The 19,153-nt window shown below is 49.3% G+C and overlaps 1 protein-coding gene across 14 annotated transcripts in view; it reads left to right on the top strand.

The window, feature by feature from the left end:
• Grik4 (glutamate receptor, ionotropic, kainate 4) overlaps positions 1 to 19,153 on the top strand; it is a 426,819-nt gene that overhangs the window by 297,515 nt on the left and 110,151 nt on the right. For all 14 annotated transcript variants that reach the window (XM_017313104.2, XM_030244013.1, XM_030244016.1 and 11 more), the window contains one exon: positions 18,348 to 18,509. Coding sequence is in view for 10 of the 14 variants with exons in the window: in XM_030244013.1 (XP_030099873.1) it covers positions 18,348 to 18,509 (162 nt within the window). In the remaining 4 variants the exon portion in view is untranslated. The remainder of the gene's footprint in view (positions 1 to 18,347; positions 18,510 to 19,153) is intronic.

Genomic DNA, 19,153 nt, shown 5'->3' with positions numbered 1-19,153 from the left:
GTGGAATGGAATGGAGTCTCTCTGCCCTTCAGCTTGCTTGACGGCGGTTGGAGGAATCTTTATTTCACAAGATACATGCAGGTTGGATACAGGACATGAAGAATTAAGGCTCTGGGCAAAGCCGTCTCTGTTATTGCGGCTTGAGAAGAAGAGGTGAAGAGGAAGCGGGGTTTGAGCTAATAAATCTGGAGGGGTTCTCCAGCTGCTAATGAACCCAGCAAGAGCTGCAATCACTTCCTAATAGGAAAGATAAGATCACCCTAATCTACTGTCAGAGGGCTCAGGCAGTCGATGTGCCATAGGAGGGAGCTGCCACCTTGGTGGGGAGAATTGTAGAGATTTAGGGGTAAAGTCGAAAGTCTCACAGGATGCCAATGAAAAGCTGGAAATGTGAGCACCAGGAGCCTGGGCATCCTCTAGCCTCACAGGCAGCCTGGATCTATGTCATCACCACCGTTCCTGTAATGCTGCCGCTGTGGGGGTGTGTTTAAAAGCAGCAGCTCCCCAGACTTGTTCCCTGGGGGAATCTGGAGAGAGGCTAAGGAGAATAGTTATGGCAGCAGGAGGAGTCGAGAAAAACCAGACTGGCAGTGAAGCCCCCGGGACGCCAACGACTAATCCCGGCACGGATGCTGGGTGACAGCAATGGCTGTACTTGCTGTTTATTGAATGACTTCTCTGGGCATGGCCCTGTAAACACTGCACCGTGGTTATTTTCTCATGTAAGCCTCACATCAACTCCAGCAGAAACAGCTATTTTGTTCCCATTTACAAGAGCAGAGGCTGATAATGCCTTGGTCTCTTGCTTGTAGTGGAGCCAGATCATAAAGCCAGGCAGTTAGCTCTTAACCGCCCCGCTTAGTCATTCCGTCGTCTACGCCAGCCATTCCTTCTTGCTGAGCTTAGTTCGCTGTCTGTTTATTATGGCTTTGCACGAGGAGGTCTCCGAGGGTCTTTCTAAGCCTTGGACTTGTTTCTCTATACATTGGTTGGGAGCAATCCAACTCACAATGTCCTGGGGATAGAACTGTTTTCTGGAAAGCGGGAAGAACGACACACTGAATGGAGGCCCCATGTGGCCCACAGAAGCAGTGCCTGTTTAGGTCTTTTCTGTCACAATTATAGCCAGGTCCCAGCAAGCTCTGCAGTAATCACCCTTCCACGTCCCAGGCGCTCCGTGTTTCAGCAGGAAAGGTGTGTGCAGCTGGCCTTCCTCCCCTCTGTTCTTTTACTGCCAAACAGACTTGAGTTTGTATTTATTTTCCAAAGGCTTATCAGCGAGATTAGCCATAAGTAATTGAAATTGCTAAAATTATTACAGGAAGGGGAAACAGGGCAGACACACAGAGAAAAAGGCAATTAATTTCTGGAGAAAGGGTGAATGCCTTTATCCCAATCGTCTGCTCCCATCTACGGCGAGCCAGCCCTGTCCATCTTCCAGGCGTTCCTTAATGTCACTCTTCCACTGAAGTCATCCTGACACATCACCAGGTTGAGTGTGTTGTCACTTTCACAGGTAGGTATGTGTGTGTGTGTGTCTGTGTATGGCACACTCATTTATATACACACATATATATGGCTGCACACACTCATGTTCACAGATGTGTGCCAGAGAAAGACATCAGATCTCCTGGTCTGTTGCTCTTGGTCTCCATCACTGTACCTGGAGCTTCCATTTCAGCTAGGCTGGCTGACCCACCAGCTCCCAGGATCCACCTATCTCAACATCTAAGCCCCGAGGTTCAGGCATAGTGGCCATGTTCAGTTTATGCGTGTACGCATATTGAAACTCAGGTTCACACAGTAAATATTCTTATCCATTGAGCCATCTCACCAACCTCACTCACAGTTCTTTAGCCCTGTCTAGGCTCTAAGCTTCATAAAGTCCAAACCAAGTCTGTCTTACCCATCTGTGTAACCCTAGTGACTGACAGGAACATAATAGATGCTCAACCAGTGTTTATCGGGTAGATTAATGGATTATTTCTTCACATTCTAAGAGATCTGGGCATGGGAGTTCTGGATAGGGGGGATAACTCATCTCCTTACATCCAAAATGAATTCAGTTCATCCCACAAAAGCTCTCCAGCTAAAAGGAGCCCAGGGGGTTGGCTGGCTGCAGTCCAGCCTGGGAATCGCTTCCCTATCTATCCCTAGGATGCCTCTGCACATATGTAGCCCACATAGTCACGGGTAACTTCTAAGTATCGCATGCCCTTCCTCTCATTCCAGCCTGCAGAGATTTGGACTGAAGGGTATGAGGATCCAGCAAGGAGGTTTATTCGGGATTCAGGAGGCAGAATTTGGAACTCCACCAAGGGTGGGAGATGTCAAAACCTGAGGTCAGGTTAGAGCGGAGAACGATCGTGGCAGAAGGAAGATGGAATTCAAGGCTAGCCATGGTTGATTGCACCAGGGGGCTTCCCTGTCATCAAGATGGCCACACTGTGCCCTGGTGGTCTGAGGTCACCTGCCTTCTTGAAGCCTAAACCTGGCACCTGACTTGTAAAGTGACAGCCCAAGGGTCTTCCGAACAAATCCCATCCTTTAGGTCTGAGAGGTCACTTTTAGAGGAGTCCTTTCCCCTTTCCTCTGTGCTGGCCACAGGAGATAAACAGCAACCTCAGTGGAAGCAGGGCTTTGTTTCTTGGAAGCAGGCAGAGCCGCAGATCAGCGGGAGTGTGACCTTTACTCTACGTTAGATGCTCACCTTAGGTTAGATGTTCATGTGGCAGCTGCTTTACCTATTGGATTCCATATTAGGTGTTTTTTTCGTTGCTATGTCAAAGTGTCTGACAAAAGTAATGGAAGGGAAGAAGGAAGGGAGGGAGGGAGGAAGGGAGGGAGGGAGGGAGGGAGGAAGGAAGGAAGGGAGGGAGGGAAGGAGGAAGGAAGGAAGAAAGGGAGGAAGGGAGAGATGGAGGGAGGGAGGGAGGGAGGGAGGAAGGAAGGAAGGAAGGAAGGGAGGGAGGAACGGAGGGAAGGAGGAAGGAAGGGAGGGAGGGAGGAAGGAAGGAAGGAAGGGAGGGAGGAAGGAACGGAGGGAAGGAGGAAGGAAGGGAGAAAGGGAGGGAGAGAGGGAGGGAGAGAGGGAGAGAGGGAGGAAGGAAGGAAGAGAGGGAGGGAGGGAGGGAGGAAGGAAGGAAGAGAGGGAGGGAGGAAGGAAGGAAGGAAGGAAGGAAGGAAGGAAGGACGGAAGGGAGGAAGGAACGGAGGGAAGGAGGAAGGAAGGGAGAAAGGGAGGGAGAGAGGGAGGGAGGAAGGAAGGAAGGAAGGAAGGAAGGAAGGGAGGGAGGAAGGAAGGAAGGAAGGAAGGAAGGAAGGAAGGAAGGAAGGAAGGAAGGAAGGGAGGGAGGGAGGAAGGAAGGGAGGAAGGGAGGGAGGGAGGGAGGGAGAGAGGGAGAGAGGGAGGAAGGGAGAAAGGAAAGGTTTATTTGGGTGAAGTTTGACAAGAGGGAGTCCACTGTGGCAGGAAGGCCCAGTGGGTGGGGACAGGGAGCATGGAGGGTTGGTCACATGGTACTTATAATCAGGAAGCAGAGAGAGGTGAACTGAAACACCAGTCCTGCTCAGTTTCCCATTTCTCATTCAGCCCAGAACTAGGTGCAGGGGAATGTGCTGTCCCCATTCGGAGCAGATCTTCTCACCTCAGTTCAAGTTCCCCGAAAACACCCTCACAGGTGTGCCCCAGGGCTCACATCCTGCATGGTTCTAATCCCATCGAGCTGACAGTCAAGATTGATCATCACAGACCCTATGGCAAAGTAGGATAATGATGCTTCCGGAGGAGGCTTCTAATCCTTAGTTGATGGCAGGTGAATCTTGCCTTCTCCCCAGCCCCAGCCCTTTTTTCCCCATTGACTGTTTGCACCTGGAGACCTCATTTTCCTGATGACTGCCTCTGGCTGTCCTCAACTCCATCCAGAGTTCTCATCAGGAAAAAAAAATGTCAAAATTGGGCTCACCTAGTTAGAACTATAGTTTCTACTACGTCTGACTCTATTCCAGATTGTTCACACTTTCATTGAAAGAGTACGCTACACACACTCACACACACACACACACACACACACACACACACACACACACATTCACACACACACACACACACACACACACTCACCAACCAGCCAGCAGAACTACAATCCATCAGTCGGACAACTTTCTGGGTGCCAGAGCAATTGATTCTAAAGTGTAGTTTATTGTAAAATTATTAAGAGTCCACACATATTTCAGCGTTATCGAGCCCTTTAGGAGAGCCATTCTGCATATTCCAGTATGCTTTAGTGAATAAATGCAGATTTATATCAGCCCAGGGTAGAATAATGAAGTAAAAGCTCCCCAGGAGTCTGTCTGAGCTGTGAACATCTCCCCACCCCCACTCCGTTTTCCTCCTGAATGCAAGCCTGAGAGGTGGCAGGTGCCTCAGTGACAGATGTCTGCTGGGCCCACACAGCCTGGCAGCCTCTTTAGGAGGAGCTGTGACTCCAGCATGGTGTTCATCGAGGAGCCTCCTCGCACGTGTGCTCTGAATCACTGTTGGAAAGTGTGGGTGCATTTGTAAAGAGCAATGGTAGGGAGAGTCAGAAGGAGGTTCCGGGGGTGTTAGCTAATGCCTTGTGTTTTGCTTTTTGTCCTTTAAATTTCTTGGGGGAATTCATACTCTTTCGCAAGCATAGCCTGTCCTGAGTAAGGCAGAGAAATAGGAAAAGCTTGGGTCCGCAGTGGATCTGAGTCAGTACCTTTCACTTGATGGTAGTTTATCACAAAGGGATGTCCCAGACCAATAGTCACAATCACAGACAACACTGAAACAAGAGGGATGGCCACGACTGTCCTAAACTGAGATCAAAATCGTGAACTGCCTCAGGGCACAAGCAGGGGGTGGGATGGGGTTTGACTGGTCTCGAAGCTGGTGCAGCCCTGCCTCCTTCAAGGCAAGAATGCCAACTGCTCAGAAATGTCTGAGAGAACAACTCTGGCCCAGGATTCTACTCTTGGCCCTGGCTTGGGGGCTGCTAAGCCTGGAGCAACACTGCCAGGGAGCTGTGGAAGCCTTTGGCAGCAGAAGAGGTCAATGGGGACACCTATCTACAAGGCCACATGCTATGGGGAGGGGGCATTTGAATGAAGCAATTGCTTCCCTGTGGCTGCTCACAGGTCTTTCCAGGAAGAAAGATGAAAACCTCAGAGGTGGGACCCGTCCCTCGATGAGTGCAGATAGCCAGTTCCCAAGCTGCATGGGAAGCTAAAAACCGCTGTGACTGAGATACTCTGCTTGCTTTCTCCGTGTGTTTTCTCCACGTGGTGAGAGTTGGGAGAGGCCAGTGACTGTCCCAGTGAAGGGGGATGAGGCATGAAGGGAATTACCCCAAAGAAGCAGCAGCAGGGGGCCCAGGTCTACAGAATCGTGGGGAATGGATATGAGGCAGAGTTGATGTGAAAGGAGGAGTCTACCCTGTGGCCTCACAGTGCCATTACAACGGCCATCGGCCATCCCTGTGCTGTCTGGTTACGGAGGCGAGGCAGGTGTGTCTGCAGGAGTCAGGAGGCCTCTATCCAGGTGGGTCAGGGGTGTGTGTGTTCAGGAACAGACCAGATGAGGTGTGCCTGGGGTAGCAACTGGAAAAGCCTTCCGTAAGGTGCTGTGGCTCCGGGTGAAGGCTTAGAAGCACTGTGGTGGTTCAGAGGAGCCAATTATCAGGCAAACACCTTTGTTGATGTTGGACAAACAGGGTGAGAGCAAAGATCAGTCCCCTCGGGGCTCCCAGATCCGAGTTAGAGGTGTGTGTGTTTCATCTATTTAATAAAAGTCAGAACTCATGCCAGTCTTTGCTTTCAACTCTGGCTCACACTTCTGAGTTTCTCCTGAGCCCAAGTAAGCTTGTTACTGGGTGCATCAGGCTGCTCGTAGGAGATAAATCAAACGGAAGCAAGAAGCAGGCTCTAGGGAGGCCTCTGGCTTAGGCTCTGGAAACATAATGGAAGTGTCCCCTCTGACTGTCATGACCATCTGTCTGGTAAGGTTTAAGGAGAAAGAGAGACGACATTGACTCCTGTCACAGAGTTCTTAAATATTCAGAAACCTTACTAATTCAGGGAGAGTCACTTTACCACCATTACTGCCTGTTGAGCTAGCAATTTCAAGATGTCTACTCTCAAGAAGATGTATTAATAAAAATCTACCCATTTTCACAAGCTGGGGCAGTAGCAATAGTCATCTCTGGCTCTGGGTATAGTGGGGTGCCCCATGTCACGCCAAGCACTTGGTTTTTGTATGTAAGGGGGTAGACATGTGTATGAGCACGGACACTGGGGGTCATCCTTTGAGGTGTTCTATAGGCATCATTACCTTGTTTCCTGAGATGATCTCCCTGGCCCGGAGCTCACCATGTAAGTTCTGCCTGCTGGCTGTCAAACTCCAGGTATCCACCTACCTTTTTCTCCCCAGTAACATGATTATGACAGCATGTCACCTTGCTCAGGGTTTTTGTGTAGGTCCCAGGTATCAAACTCAGGTCTTCATGCTGACTGGCTGGCGTGGCAAGCACTTTTCTGACAGAGCTGTCTCCCCAGGCCCTATATTCAAGATCTTTAAGCATTAGCAGTGACTCAGCAAGGTAGAGTTGTGGTTCTATAAAGCAGGAAAGTGAGTCTCAGAGAAAGTTGAATCCTGTCTGTCTTTTGGCCACATGGTGTGTGAGAGGATTTGGCGTTTCTCCCCCTGCCAGCCTCTCATCCTTTTCTTTCCATTTATGGCATTGGTGCACAGTATCTGTTTCCTATCACCATACGACAAATTATCACAATGTTAGCTGCCTGTGTAGGTCATCTGTCTGGCTTAGCATGATGGGGCTTCGCTCAAGCTACTATGATCAAAGTATTCACAGGTTGTGTTGTCAACTGCAGCCCAGGACCCTCTGCTCAACTCATGCCTGTCACTGGTGAATTCACCCCCTTGAGGCCAGAGGGCTGACATCTCTGTTTCCTTCTGACTCTTGGCTTGAGTGAGCACCGAACATCTGGAGCAGCAATCCAGCCTTTGTCCAGGCCCTGCTCCATCTCACCAGCAGGAGACATCACTCTAGCCCGGTCTCCAACTCCTTACCTATTAGATCTGTTTGACTTTCTCTCTCGAATCTAACTCCTTTTAAGGCACTTGTGGGTAAGTTGGATAAAGTTTACCATGTGATATAAACTAGCTACAGAAGTAGAGTTCACCGTAGTCCCAATTGTAGGGATGGTGTGTGTGTGTGTATGTGTGTGTGTGTGACACTCTTGTGCACTTAGACTCACCCCACATTTCACACTAACTGTGTAAATTAGTGAATTCCCTGTACTCACCCCATTACCACCAGGGAGGGCTAGACAAGGCAAGAGGTAGCCAGGGAACGAGGAAGAGTCACTAGAGACAGTTGTGGCAGGAAATCAGTCCATTCCCTGACTATATGAAGCAAGTGGCACCTGCTCTGGGCAGGGCATATCCCTGGGCCTCAGAGGATGTTATGTAAACAGGGTTCCTGAGGGAAGACAGCGAGCAGAGTAAAGGGAGAAACTGAAGCCTTCTGAGACTTCTGTAGCTACCCGGGGTGCCTTCTGCCCTGAGGAATTCAGGTCCTACTGAGAGGAACATTTGGGATTAATGACTGGGCAGAGCAAGAATGAGATGAACACACACCGTGGCAAATTATTATTATTACATTTCTAAGTGCTATTGTATTCCAAGCACCACTAAGAGTAGCAAGTACTGTTATTATTAAGCCATCCAGCGTCTCCATCCTCCCCTCAGTGTCAAAGGCATCCACAGCTCAATCAATCACCGCTGGAGGTGTCCTGCACACTGGCTCTGTGGTGTTGGCAGTTTGTGTGCCCAGCCCGGGGGGTAACAGGGCACCTGTCATCCTGCCAGAAACTTCACCTTGTGACACCTCTTGTAAATCCCAAAGCCTGGCTTTCATCTTGGACGAAACTTAGAATCTTCCTAAGCCATTCCTGATCTTATCACTCTTAAAGATCCTCTGGGGGCTCCCCCATTACCCTAGAGTAAACCCCTGACCACCACTCCCGCAGCCCCTTACAAACTTGCCCCTTGGCTTCCTCCTGCCTTGTCTCCCATCCCTCCCCCACCTCTGGGCCATCCACTGTGTATGCTTCTGGGTGTTGTTGAAACACATCTGAGAACCTAGTGGCCTGGAATACATCATAGTCAGCAAGCTGCCCACCTCTTGTGGAACCTGCTGCAGAGGTGGGGCAAGCCGAGTAAGTAAAGAGGCAGAGACCACTGATTGACAGCATCACTCATCTTCCCAGACAACTGTGCCCATAGTGAGAAGGGAGGTGCCTTAGGCCTGTATCTATATACCTATATACCTGAATGCATGGGGTGATGCACTGGGACCTGGGGAAGGAGATGCTGGCCTTCTGATATGCAGATAAGAGGTCTCACAAACAGCCCTGAGTGCAGAGGACCTCAGATGCAAAGACTGATATATGAAGCCAGTCTTCATGAAAGCAGACACTCTCCTTAGTCCAAGGTGGGCACACAAGGTGGCCACCATTTTTCATGTCAGTTTCACACGTGGAAGTTTAAGCTGTACAGCTAACGACGTAGTTTACAGCTAGCGACATTGTTAACAACTACTTATTTAGCAACTGAAGACAGAACAGTATTCTCAACACAAAACCTAGACAGTCCCAGCTGCTGCAGGGGAGAAAGGAGGGCTTCCCACCTGGCCTCTGTCTTCTTCTTCAAGGGAGCGAATGATGGACGTCTTTGTAAAGGCAGTTACACTCCGAGGGTGTGTTTCCAGGAGAACATTAATTCATTTAATGAGTGTACCCTGAACACCTGCTGAGCACAGGCATGGAGTATGGAGCTGGGGACAGAGCAATGAGCCAGACAGAATGGACTCAGCCTGTGAAGTCCTGTTTGCAGGGTCACACTGGGAAAGCAAAGCCGAAAAGGGACAAGGTTCCTTGGAAGAATAGATCTGCATGCTCAGGTCATCGGAGTAAATGAATAGGAAACATGCAGGGAGAATCCAGGGGAGCTGGGAGCTGGGCGGTTTGGGGCCAAATCTTCCATTAAATAGGACTTACTGACAGGTATGAATTAGCCTCCCAGCTGCCACTGTCTTCAAAGGCCTATTATACAAAAAGCAATCTTCCAGCCTGCAGAGAGCAGAGGCTTTGATGCAGATAAATAGACTGTCGGGTACCACAGTTAGGTGGCTTTGGGGGTGGGGGCGGGGGGAGAAAGAAGGAGGGAAAGGAGAGACAGGATGCTAAGTTGCCCAAGAGACTTGGAACTTCTGCTAACTGTAGGTTCTTGCTAAGAAAGGTTAAGGTGGGATTTGTGAGGGAGAGGTCGGGGGCCTGGCTTCTTCCATGTGTCAGGGCCTGAAGAGAAGTGAATAAATATGGCTATAAAGAAGAGTTTGGGGGAAATTTCAAGGCTCTGATTGCCCATGTAAGATGGCGGGTGTTCTCTTCTGAAATCTAGTCAGCCACCAGCGCTGACTTCTTTCATGTGTGATATACCGAGTGGATGTAGTATAAATACATGCATGTGCTTCAGCAGAAACCTGGCATGGGGGTGGTAGCTCTTCATAGACATATGTGATTAAAAAAAATAGAAGAAGAAGCTCTAACAAGACAATAGAGATACTGTGACAGCACACTAGAGTGGCCCTGTTCCAAACTGTTTGATGGAGGTCAAGGTGGGGACTGCATAAAAGGTGGGCCTGAATCGTGCAAAGACTTGTGTGTGTGACTATGTCTTGTGTGCAACTTGGGCAGATGGGGGTGTTGAACATTCCCTAGCAAATTTATATTCCACAAACATCCCTCCAGCAATAACAAGGCAAAGGAAGTTGGTGAATGACAAGACCAGAGGAAAGGTCGGCATGAGATGGTGAGGACTTCCGGAATTGAGATGAAGATGGTCGATCGATAGGGAAGGAGGGCAGAGGACAGAGCCACGGGGTGGGATGAAGGGAAAACCGCGACGAAAGCACACAGGCTTGCAGAGGGAGCTGTGGCTGGTGGGAGAATGAACGAAGTGGAGGGCGACGTCCAAATTCTAGCTTGAAAGATTGGAGGGTAATGGTGACATTCATAGATAGGGCACCAAGGGAGAGGAGCCAAGTAGGGTGGGAGGATACTGGGTTCAAGTCGAGGGGTGATGCCATCTCAGGATTCCTCCCATCCTCCCCGCACCGTAATAACAGGTTAGGAAATTGGAGTCTTTGGTGTTCTCGGACTCCTGGGGCGACAGCGTTTTAAGTTGTCAGTCATTAACTACCTCAGGGAGGAGACGTGTGTCCTGGTGGCCTTGCCTAGTGCTGAGTGTGCGGCGGGAATGAAATAGGATCTGATGTTGTATGCAGCAGGATTTCCTCCCATTTCTGTCTTTTGGGGGAAAACACTTACTTCTGGGCACTTGGCTTCTTCTTTCTCTAAATGGGAATGTGTAGAACTCCACCCCCTGTGTTAGTGTGGTGGGAGGAACCCAAGGTGACTCAGGAAAGTTCCTTGTCAGCCGTGTAGAGCCACGCCAGTGGAAGCAGGTATGAGCATACTCAAGAATAGATGGGTGTCTAGGAAATTTCTGTAGTTGAGGTGATGTGAGGCTGTGACTGTCCCTCCCAGGCTGGTTAGAGGCTGAGACTGAATGTGGAGCTGTGGGAACCAAAGACCGAATGAGAGCAGCAGAAAATCCCCCTGAGAAGGGGCCGACTTCCGCACAACCGTTGAGAAACTTGACATGTTCTGGAATGAAGGGACCGACCGCAAGGGCAGTCACAACCAAGCTGGGTCCAGGAGGCTAAACTGGGAAGGGTTCCAGCGGCCCTAGTGGTACTGAGACAATTAAGTGAAAATTAAGAGAGCCAGCAAGGGTCAAGTGTCAACGGGAGCCTGCTCCCTTATGCCAAAGCTGAGAGGCAGCCTTTGCGGTGGCTGACACTATAGGCTTCCTGAAGTCACACTGTCTTCCTTACTGCCTGTCAGTGACACATGGACGCATGTGATAAATGACTCCAAAGCAGAGGCCACCAAAGAGAGGCTTTCCAAGGGCTAGCAGTAGCTCCTGACCAGCTCCCTGCAGAAGCTGGCTAAGTTCTTGATCCTGAACCTGACACATCTTGCTCCGTACCATCCTTGCCACGCGTGTCTCCAATTCGCTCGCATCCGCTCCTAATTCTTCCTCCCCTTGTGGGAGTAGAGCTAGCACTACTCTTAGTTCAGTGGGTTCCTCGTGCTGCACAGGGGAGCAGTCACAGCTTTCCCTGTGAGCCATTGCCACCCAGGTGCTCAGTCTGGAGCTAAGACGAAGCCCCAGGCTTCCTAGTAAGAAAACTCCCCCTCACTAAGAAACTCAGCCAGCACGTCATAGCCCCTCCTCAGACCATTTGGTGTGCCGTTGCCACCTGTGTGTTCCGAGATTAGCTTTGTCTTGGTTTCCTTGGTTATTTCATAGCATGGTCCCAATGAAATCACAGTACTTCTCTGACTTTATGGTGAGGACATTGTACACCAACACAGAGCCCTGGGTTGGAGCTCAGCAGAACCTGGGTTTGAACTCACAACTCCCTTTTCCCGGCCAAGTGGCCCGGGGCGGGGAGAGCCACTTTGATGCTCAGGGTCTCCACTCTGATGCCATGAAACAGTCAAGATTAACTGCCATGCCCCAGGCTTGCTCTAAGGGTAAACAGAGATCGTGGGTGAAATATGCTTAGTTCTGTCTGGCCAGTAGATTGTAGCAGTTAGTGCTATAATCAACTTTGTTAATGTTGTTCAGGCTTGAAAAAGTTCAGAACTTGAACCCTAGCCTTCCTATCTGGACACAAGTGACTTCACCCAACACTGAACACCTTATGACAACTTAGTTGAACCTTTCTCATTTGGCGAGGAGCTAAGAGTAGCTTCCTGCAGAGGGAGGTGGAAGACATGTAGGTGTGGAAAAGCCTGCAGGGCAGATATTTTCTATGAGGTAGGGCCCGGATGCAGCTCATGGAAGCCAGAAAGAGGGAGAAGAAGGATGCTTGGGCCCTCTTTGTTAAAAGCACAGAGACTGACTGTGCTTAGAAACAAGGGAACTCACGTGTCTGGGGTTCCTCTGTGCTGGGCACCCTTCTACAAGGTGGACGCTCATTCTATTATCGGCAAAGGAATTGACATTGCAGAGACCTCCCATGGACCACCTGGCCAAGACCTGTGCAAATGAGCATTAAACCCCAAACCTGTCTCTACTTCCTACCACCTGACTTTGTTTCCCAATGAGATTGTCACACTGCACAAGCCCGGTAGACCCTATTGCACTGTCTTCAGCACAAAAAAATAGAGTTGTATAATATAGTAGCTTTGTCTCTCAATATCAGCTGCAAGATCTGCATTGAATATGCTGCCCCCACAGAAGGGAGGCTGGAAAGGAAGGGACAAAGTCCAGAGAGATTTGGGAGCCCAGATTTGCCAGCATCAGCAATGAGCTGGGCATAGAGTTTCAAAAGGAGGGAGCTGGGGCTTCATCTTCAGTCCCGAGCTTAGGTGCCAGGGACTGGGATGCATATTTGGCTTAGGAATGTAAAGGGGAAGAAGGGTTGCTTGGGCTAGGAGATGCAATGGGTCATTAAGAACCCTTACACTTGCAGTGACCATTGACAAAACTTGGCCTGTCCCTGAGTTGACTAATGGACTAGGCTGGTTAGCATAGGCACAGGGGTCTCAGAGAGGCCACCTTCCCCCCACCCTTGTCCTGGACAGACGCTGCCCACAAGCATGGATTTGTTTCCCATCCCCTGTCCTGTACCCCTGGCACCCAAGCTGTGTTTCTTGATATTTGGATCCTAGAAAGGGTTAGATGTGTGGCTAGTAAATCTTTTCTCATTTGAAAAATAGCCTAGAATGGCTTCTTGCAGAAGGAAGGAAAGGAGGAGGAAGAAGAAGAGGAGGAAGAAGAAGAGGAAGAAGAGGAGGAGGAGGAGGGGGAGGAGGAAGAGGAGGAGGAGGGGGAGGAAGAGGAGGAGGAAGAGGAGAACAGCTCGGTGATAACCTCAGTTTCCCCACCCCTCTCTTCTCCCTTGAACACCTTCCCTTCCCTTGGCCCTGACTCCTGCTCAGTGCCCTACCCACAGCTTGTCCTTACTTCCTGGCCTGCGTGGATGAATGGGCCACGGAGGTTCCTCAAGTCAATCCAAGAATGGATGCCTATGTGTAAATCAGGACCTGGGCAATGTCACCTCTTCTAGAGAAATAGGAAGCTGGATTGAGCGCTACTACCTATGGTGACCATTCCACACAGCCCTCACCCATGGGGCAGTCTTCCATGCATTGAAACACTCCCTGGTCTGACCTCACCTTTGACTCTATTTATTTGGATTTTACACACCATAACATAAACAAACATGTACACACACACACTAAAACACACATACCCCAGAATGTTCAGGTAGGCTGGCATAGCCTGTGCTCATATTCTTATACCTTCTATGGGTATAAAATCGTGCTTGGTAATATAGATGACCATAGTGATGACTACAGGAGGACTCCCTCCCAGGAACGACTCCTAGGCTGTCTGTCGTTTTCTGAAAGGGTCAGTCAGGCTGGGCAGAGGGTAAGGGAGACAGGAAGGTTGCAGGAACCTGAAGGGGCCCTGTGTGCATTCATGGTTAAAGCTAGAGATGGAGAACAAAAATCAGACAAAATTTCCTCTCTTCCAAGTCTGGATTTTGTTAATTTTATGGAATATCTATTTCGCCTGGCATCTCCTCCACCTTCTTTGGGGTTTATAATGTTTCTCTGAGTGTGTTTAAGGTAGCAGGGCCCAAATTGTGTTCTGCAGAAGGGGACTGGGGGACACAGATTTGAAGGGGGGGGATATATATTCTGTAGTCAATGTGTTTGAAAAATTCAAGATTAAACAAAATTAAGCCAGCTCCACTGCAGGACTTCGTTCAGCCTTCAGTGTGCAGGGGTGTGCTGCGAATCTTAAAGAGCCAGGAAGAATAAGTGAGTGTTTTTAACATTATCTGAGCATGCAACCTTGTTTAAGTGAAATTGCTGTCCACTTTGCCTGGGAAGCTAATGTCTGCAGGAAGAGACTTCGGGAAATACTGTCTTAGAAGGTTTTCGTTGTATGGAAGTGGATAGCTGTCACCCATTTCCCGAACTCTCTTAGAAAGTTTGCTTCAGAAGCAGCGAGAGATCCTAAGTTCACACACACACACACACACACACACACACACACACACACACACACACACTACAACAGTACAGATGCTAGCAGAGTAAAACCCTGGTGTGTCTGGGAAATCGCAGTAAAAGGGCCTGCCACCTCTATCTTGTCCTTCGGTGAGCTCTCCCACGAGTCATCGTATATAGCACGAATCACCAAGGAAGCCCCCGAAATCGTTTTATCTTAAGAGGCCTTTGAAACTAGGAAATAGAATGTAGTCAGGGGATAAGAAGGTAGGAAATGAAAGACAGGAAGACAGACTGGCTGGCTTCTGGGGGAACTGCCTCAGAGTGTCTGCAATTAACCCTTTCATTCTTAACTCTGCCCAGAACATACTGCAGTAGGAGGTACTTCCACCCTCCGGCTTCCAAGTAGAACTAAGGAAGGGGAGGGTCAGATGCTGCTTAATTCCCACAGGCATATTTCAGTAACTACCATCCTCTGACTCCTTCTCATTTGCCAGCTGCTGCTGTTGGGCCTTGCTTTATACCTGTCTTGTTTCTTTTCTTCATGTATTCATTGAATGGTGTGGGCAGAGATGGGGAGGTGGGGAGGTGAGCTTGGGCTGTGCCATGTGTATGATACAGGGTTTCTACAGAGGGGCCAGAGAACAATCTGGCTTGAGTTGGTTCTCTCCTACTCCCACGTGGGTCCAGGGATTCAAACTCTGGCCCTTGGGCTTTGTGGCAACGTACCTTTTATCCAGAGGGCCATCTCTCTGGCATCTTGATTGTTTCTTGGCATAACATAGGAGGTTTTTTAAAAAAATTTTTATTGAAAATACATTCTTTGCTCATACACTACATCCTGACCACAGTTTCCTCTCCCTCCCCTACTCCCACTTGCTCTTGATCCCTCCCCTCTCCCCCAAGATACACCCCTTCTCCATTTCCTCTCCAGAAAAAGAGCAGGCCTCTAAGAGATGACAGCCAAACAGGATAAAACAATATGCAATAAGCCCTCATATTGAGTCTGGACAAGGCAACCCAATAGGAGGAAAACAGTCCCACAGGCAGTGTAAATAGTCAGAGATACACCCATTCCAGCTGTTAGGAGTCCCACAAGAACACCAAGCCAACAGGCATAACATACACAGAGGACCTAGTGTAGATCCATGCAGGCCCTGTGCTCTCCACTTTAGTCTCTGTGAGCCCATGTGAGCCCTGCTTAGTTGGTTCGATGGGCCATGCTCTCATAGAAGATGTCCAATAGCATCCTTCCTACTTTCAGTGTGGCTGGAAAGGCCAGAAAAATTAAAGACCTTACTCAAGGTCACATATCCTGTATGGTGAGGAAGCTGGATTTGACCCGGAAGTGGTTGTCTACTCTGTACTCCTTAGTGCCATTGTGAATATGGACATACAAGATATCAGTGCCTTCATCTCTTAGGCTGTACAGGTGGTATGTCTGCCCACACTGATAAAGAAGCCAGCACAAGAGACTAATCCCAGCCTTCACCATCCATGGCCAGCAAAGTCCCTTGGTTTCCCAACAACAGTCTGGCTGTGTGCCTCGGTCACCTCATCCTTGCCAAATACATTTCTTCTCATTAGCCATCTGCCCCCTCATGCCTGCTGTTAGCCCACTGTGGTTGGGCAGCTGCCCCGTTAGAAAGACAGGACATAATACCAGCGTATGAATCAATGCATTCTCTGGCATGCCTGTGATCCCCTAACGGGGAAAGTGGCAGAATCCAAAACATACTTCATCCTCATCCAAGTCCACTCTGTGGGGTTGGTGGCTTCAAAGAAGTCTCAATAACTCCAGTGTACAAACTAAAGCTAACAAGGCTGGGGGCTGGGCGCGTGAGGCTTGCAGCCTGAGGTTCTGGTGGTGGCTGTAGGTGGGGGCAAGATACAGGTTGGTGGGGGTACCAGGAGCTGGGAGAGCAAAGTCATTGGAAAAGGAGACCACCTAAAGGAAAGCAGTGTGTCCACCTGGGCAGGGTGTAAGCCTAAGGCACCCGCCATCTGTCCCATCATGCTGAGTGACTGATAGGTCAATTCTAGTGCCTGTAAATACTGTGTGCTCATGGGCTAGGGAGCTGTGTATAAGGCATTCAGAGTGAGCATGTGATGGGTGCAGCTCCAGTCTGAGAAAATGGCCTGATCTCATCTGAAGGCAGTTTTGTAGGAATGGACCAGTAAGCTGAATAAGCTACACACTTTCGCTTGTGTAGGGCCAAAGGAAGTCCAGGGTAAAGATGATGTGGGGATTGTGACTTAGTCACCAATGCACACTGTTGGGATAAAATACAGACCAAATTAAATTATAGGAGAAAGATTTCATTTGGGCTCATGGTCTAAGGTAACCGGTCCATCGTAACCGGGACGTAAGCAATAGAGGCACGAGCTCGAGGAAGGTGATCACACTGCATCCTTAATCAAGAAGCTGGGAGCACTGAACGCTTATGTTCAGCTAGCTTTCACCTTCTTATGCAGTCCAGAGCCACCCACTTTTAGTGTGTATCTTCCTACACTAATTAACCTAATCAAGACAGCCTTCCCAGGCATGGCCAGAGGCTAATATAATCTAAATAACTCCCTGGAGATACATCCAGACACTTATTTCTTAGGTGACTGAAGATCCTATCAAGTTGACAACCATCATTAACCACCACTGCATGGATGACTGGATGACCCTTGAACTTCCAGATGTCACTGCCTCGGATGTCCCAGTTCTCTGACTGCAGGAGCCCCTGCTCCCCCACCCATAGCTGCCCAAAGTAATAATGTGCTTGGCTCCTTGCTCTCTGCCTCTTTGACTCCTGTAAGGCTCTTGAGTGTAGCAAGTTCATATCCTACGCATGCTCTTTTTGCCTAGAACAGTGTCTAGCATGTGAGAGATGTTTGTGTATTTCTGAAATGAACGGAACCACCATGATTACAAACATACAACCTTGGCTGCACACCTTCCAGTTGACATGTTTAGAAAGCAAACCTGACACTGACACCCGCTGTGAACAGTCCCCCTCACTATTTATTTATTTATTTATTTATTTTTTATTTTTTGGTTTTTTGACACAGGGTTTCTCTGTGTAGCCCTGGCTGTCCTGGAACTCATTCTGTAGACCAGGCTGGCCTCGAACTCAGAAATCCGCCTGCCTCTGCCTCCCAAGTGTTGGGATTAAAGGCATGCGCCACCACGCCCCGCACTTTAAATTTTGTTTTATGTGTGTGGATTTTTTTTTTTTTTTTGAGACAGGGTTTCTCTGTATAGCCCTGACTATCTTGGAACTTACTTTGTAGACCAGGCTGGCCTCGAACTCAGAAATCTGCCTGCCTCTGCCTCTGCTTCCCGAGTGCTGGGATTAAAGGCGTATGCCACCACGCTGGCATAGTCCCCCTCACTTACAGGACAAAATTCTGACTCCATAGTCTGGGATGCTCCTTCACACTCGGGCCCTTGGGCTCTGACCCCATCACAGCCCTCCCTCTATCCTCCCCAGGCTTCATGCATCCTGTGTATTCATCCACTCATTGCTTCTGGAACTTTGGTGTTCATGAGATGTAAGGACTAGTAGTGATTTTTCCACCCCAAGCCCTGGACTCAGCTACGGGCATACTCAGACTCAGGTGGTATAGTGGTGGTGGTGGTCCATCTTGAGAAAGACTTCTGGGGTGGTTTTGATGGTAGATCCTCACTATGAGGAGCTCATGCCTTCATCAAAGTGCAATGGGCAGCCCAGGGAATCGCCACATCCTTTCTCCCCTCAGCGCCTTTGCATGATGGTTTCTGGAGGGAATATCCCTTGTCTATCCACATTCTCTGTGCAAAAAAATGCCCGCACATCCTTCAGACCTGGCTCCTAGATGACCTACCAAGGATTCGGTCTTCCCTCCCCCAGTCACACATAGTCCATGTTTCTCTCTTCACCCAGTGCATCTTGTACTTACCCTGCTTAGGAACTAATCTACTGAATTCCTTTTCTCCCTGGACCCAGGACTGCAGATCCCAGAAGAACACTCTTAGCTATTCTGTATACTGAGCATCCAGTGGGGTGCCTCATGTGTCCTGCACTGGCTCATAGCCCCCTGGTGTGCTCCATCATGTTCTTTCCTCTTTTCCTCCACCCTAACTGTGTTCTCTCTTTCTAATTGCCCCGTCTCCCCAGGAGTTCTCCCTCCAGAGAATGGACAGCCTTGTGGATGATAGAGTCAACATCTTAGGATTTTCCATTTTCAACCAATCCCATGCATTCTTCCAAGAGTTCTCCCAGAGCCTCAACCAATCCTGGCAGGAGAACTGTGACCATGTGCCCTTCACCGGCCCTGCGGTAAGTGTCCGGTTAGGTACCCTTGGACCCCAACATGCTCTGTGGTCAACGGCATACTCCATACAATGAGGCAGATCCTAAGTCATTGGTTTCCAAGATGCATCATGACAGGGGAGTGTGAACCCATCTACATCTGGGAGTACAGTTCTGGAGGCCCACTGATGCGGAGAGGACGTCTGCAGAGGTCAAAGAAGGCCTTTTAGAAGGTGGCAGGCAAACCCAGTCAAGAGATTAGCCACAATGATTTGGTCAACCAAGGACCACAGGACCAGCAGTGATTCCACTTTATAGTCATCTTACTTTGTGTAAGTGCACTCTGTGATACTTACACAATGATACAACAGACTAAGCAGCTGCTCCTCAGAGCATCCTTTTATTAAGTGCTGCGAGACTTGTCATTCATGCTTTATGCACAAGACCTGGATGAGGAGAAGGGCTCGGTTTCCCTGGAGACAGTAGGAGCATCTTCTGTCTCATTCTTGAGACCCAAAACCCTCCTGCCACATGGAAACTCATACAGGTATTCCCGAGTGTCGCCTTCCTAGCCAGCTGCAGGGTCTTCTGGCCCCTGGGAATGTTGGAGCCGATCTGGGTGGCAGACAGTGTTCTGCAAACAAGCTGAGTGAGTCTTAGACCCAGGTCAA

This window comes from Mus musculus, chromosome 9, assembly GCF_000001635.26.
Source record: "Mus musculus strain C57BL/6J chromosome 9, GRCm38.p6 C57BL/6J".
Classification (NCBI taxonomy): Eukaryota; Metazoa; Chordata; class Mammalia; order Rodentia; family Muridae; genus Mus; species Mus musculus.
The sequence above is the reverse complement of the archived record's forward strand: the minus strand, read 5'-3'. Positions and strand labels throughout refer to the sequence as shown.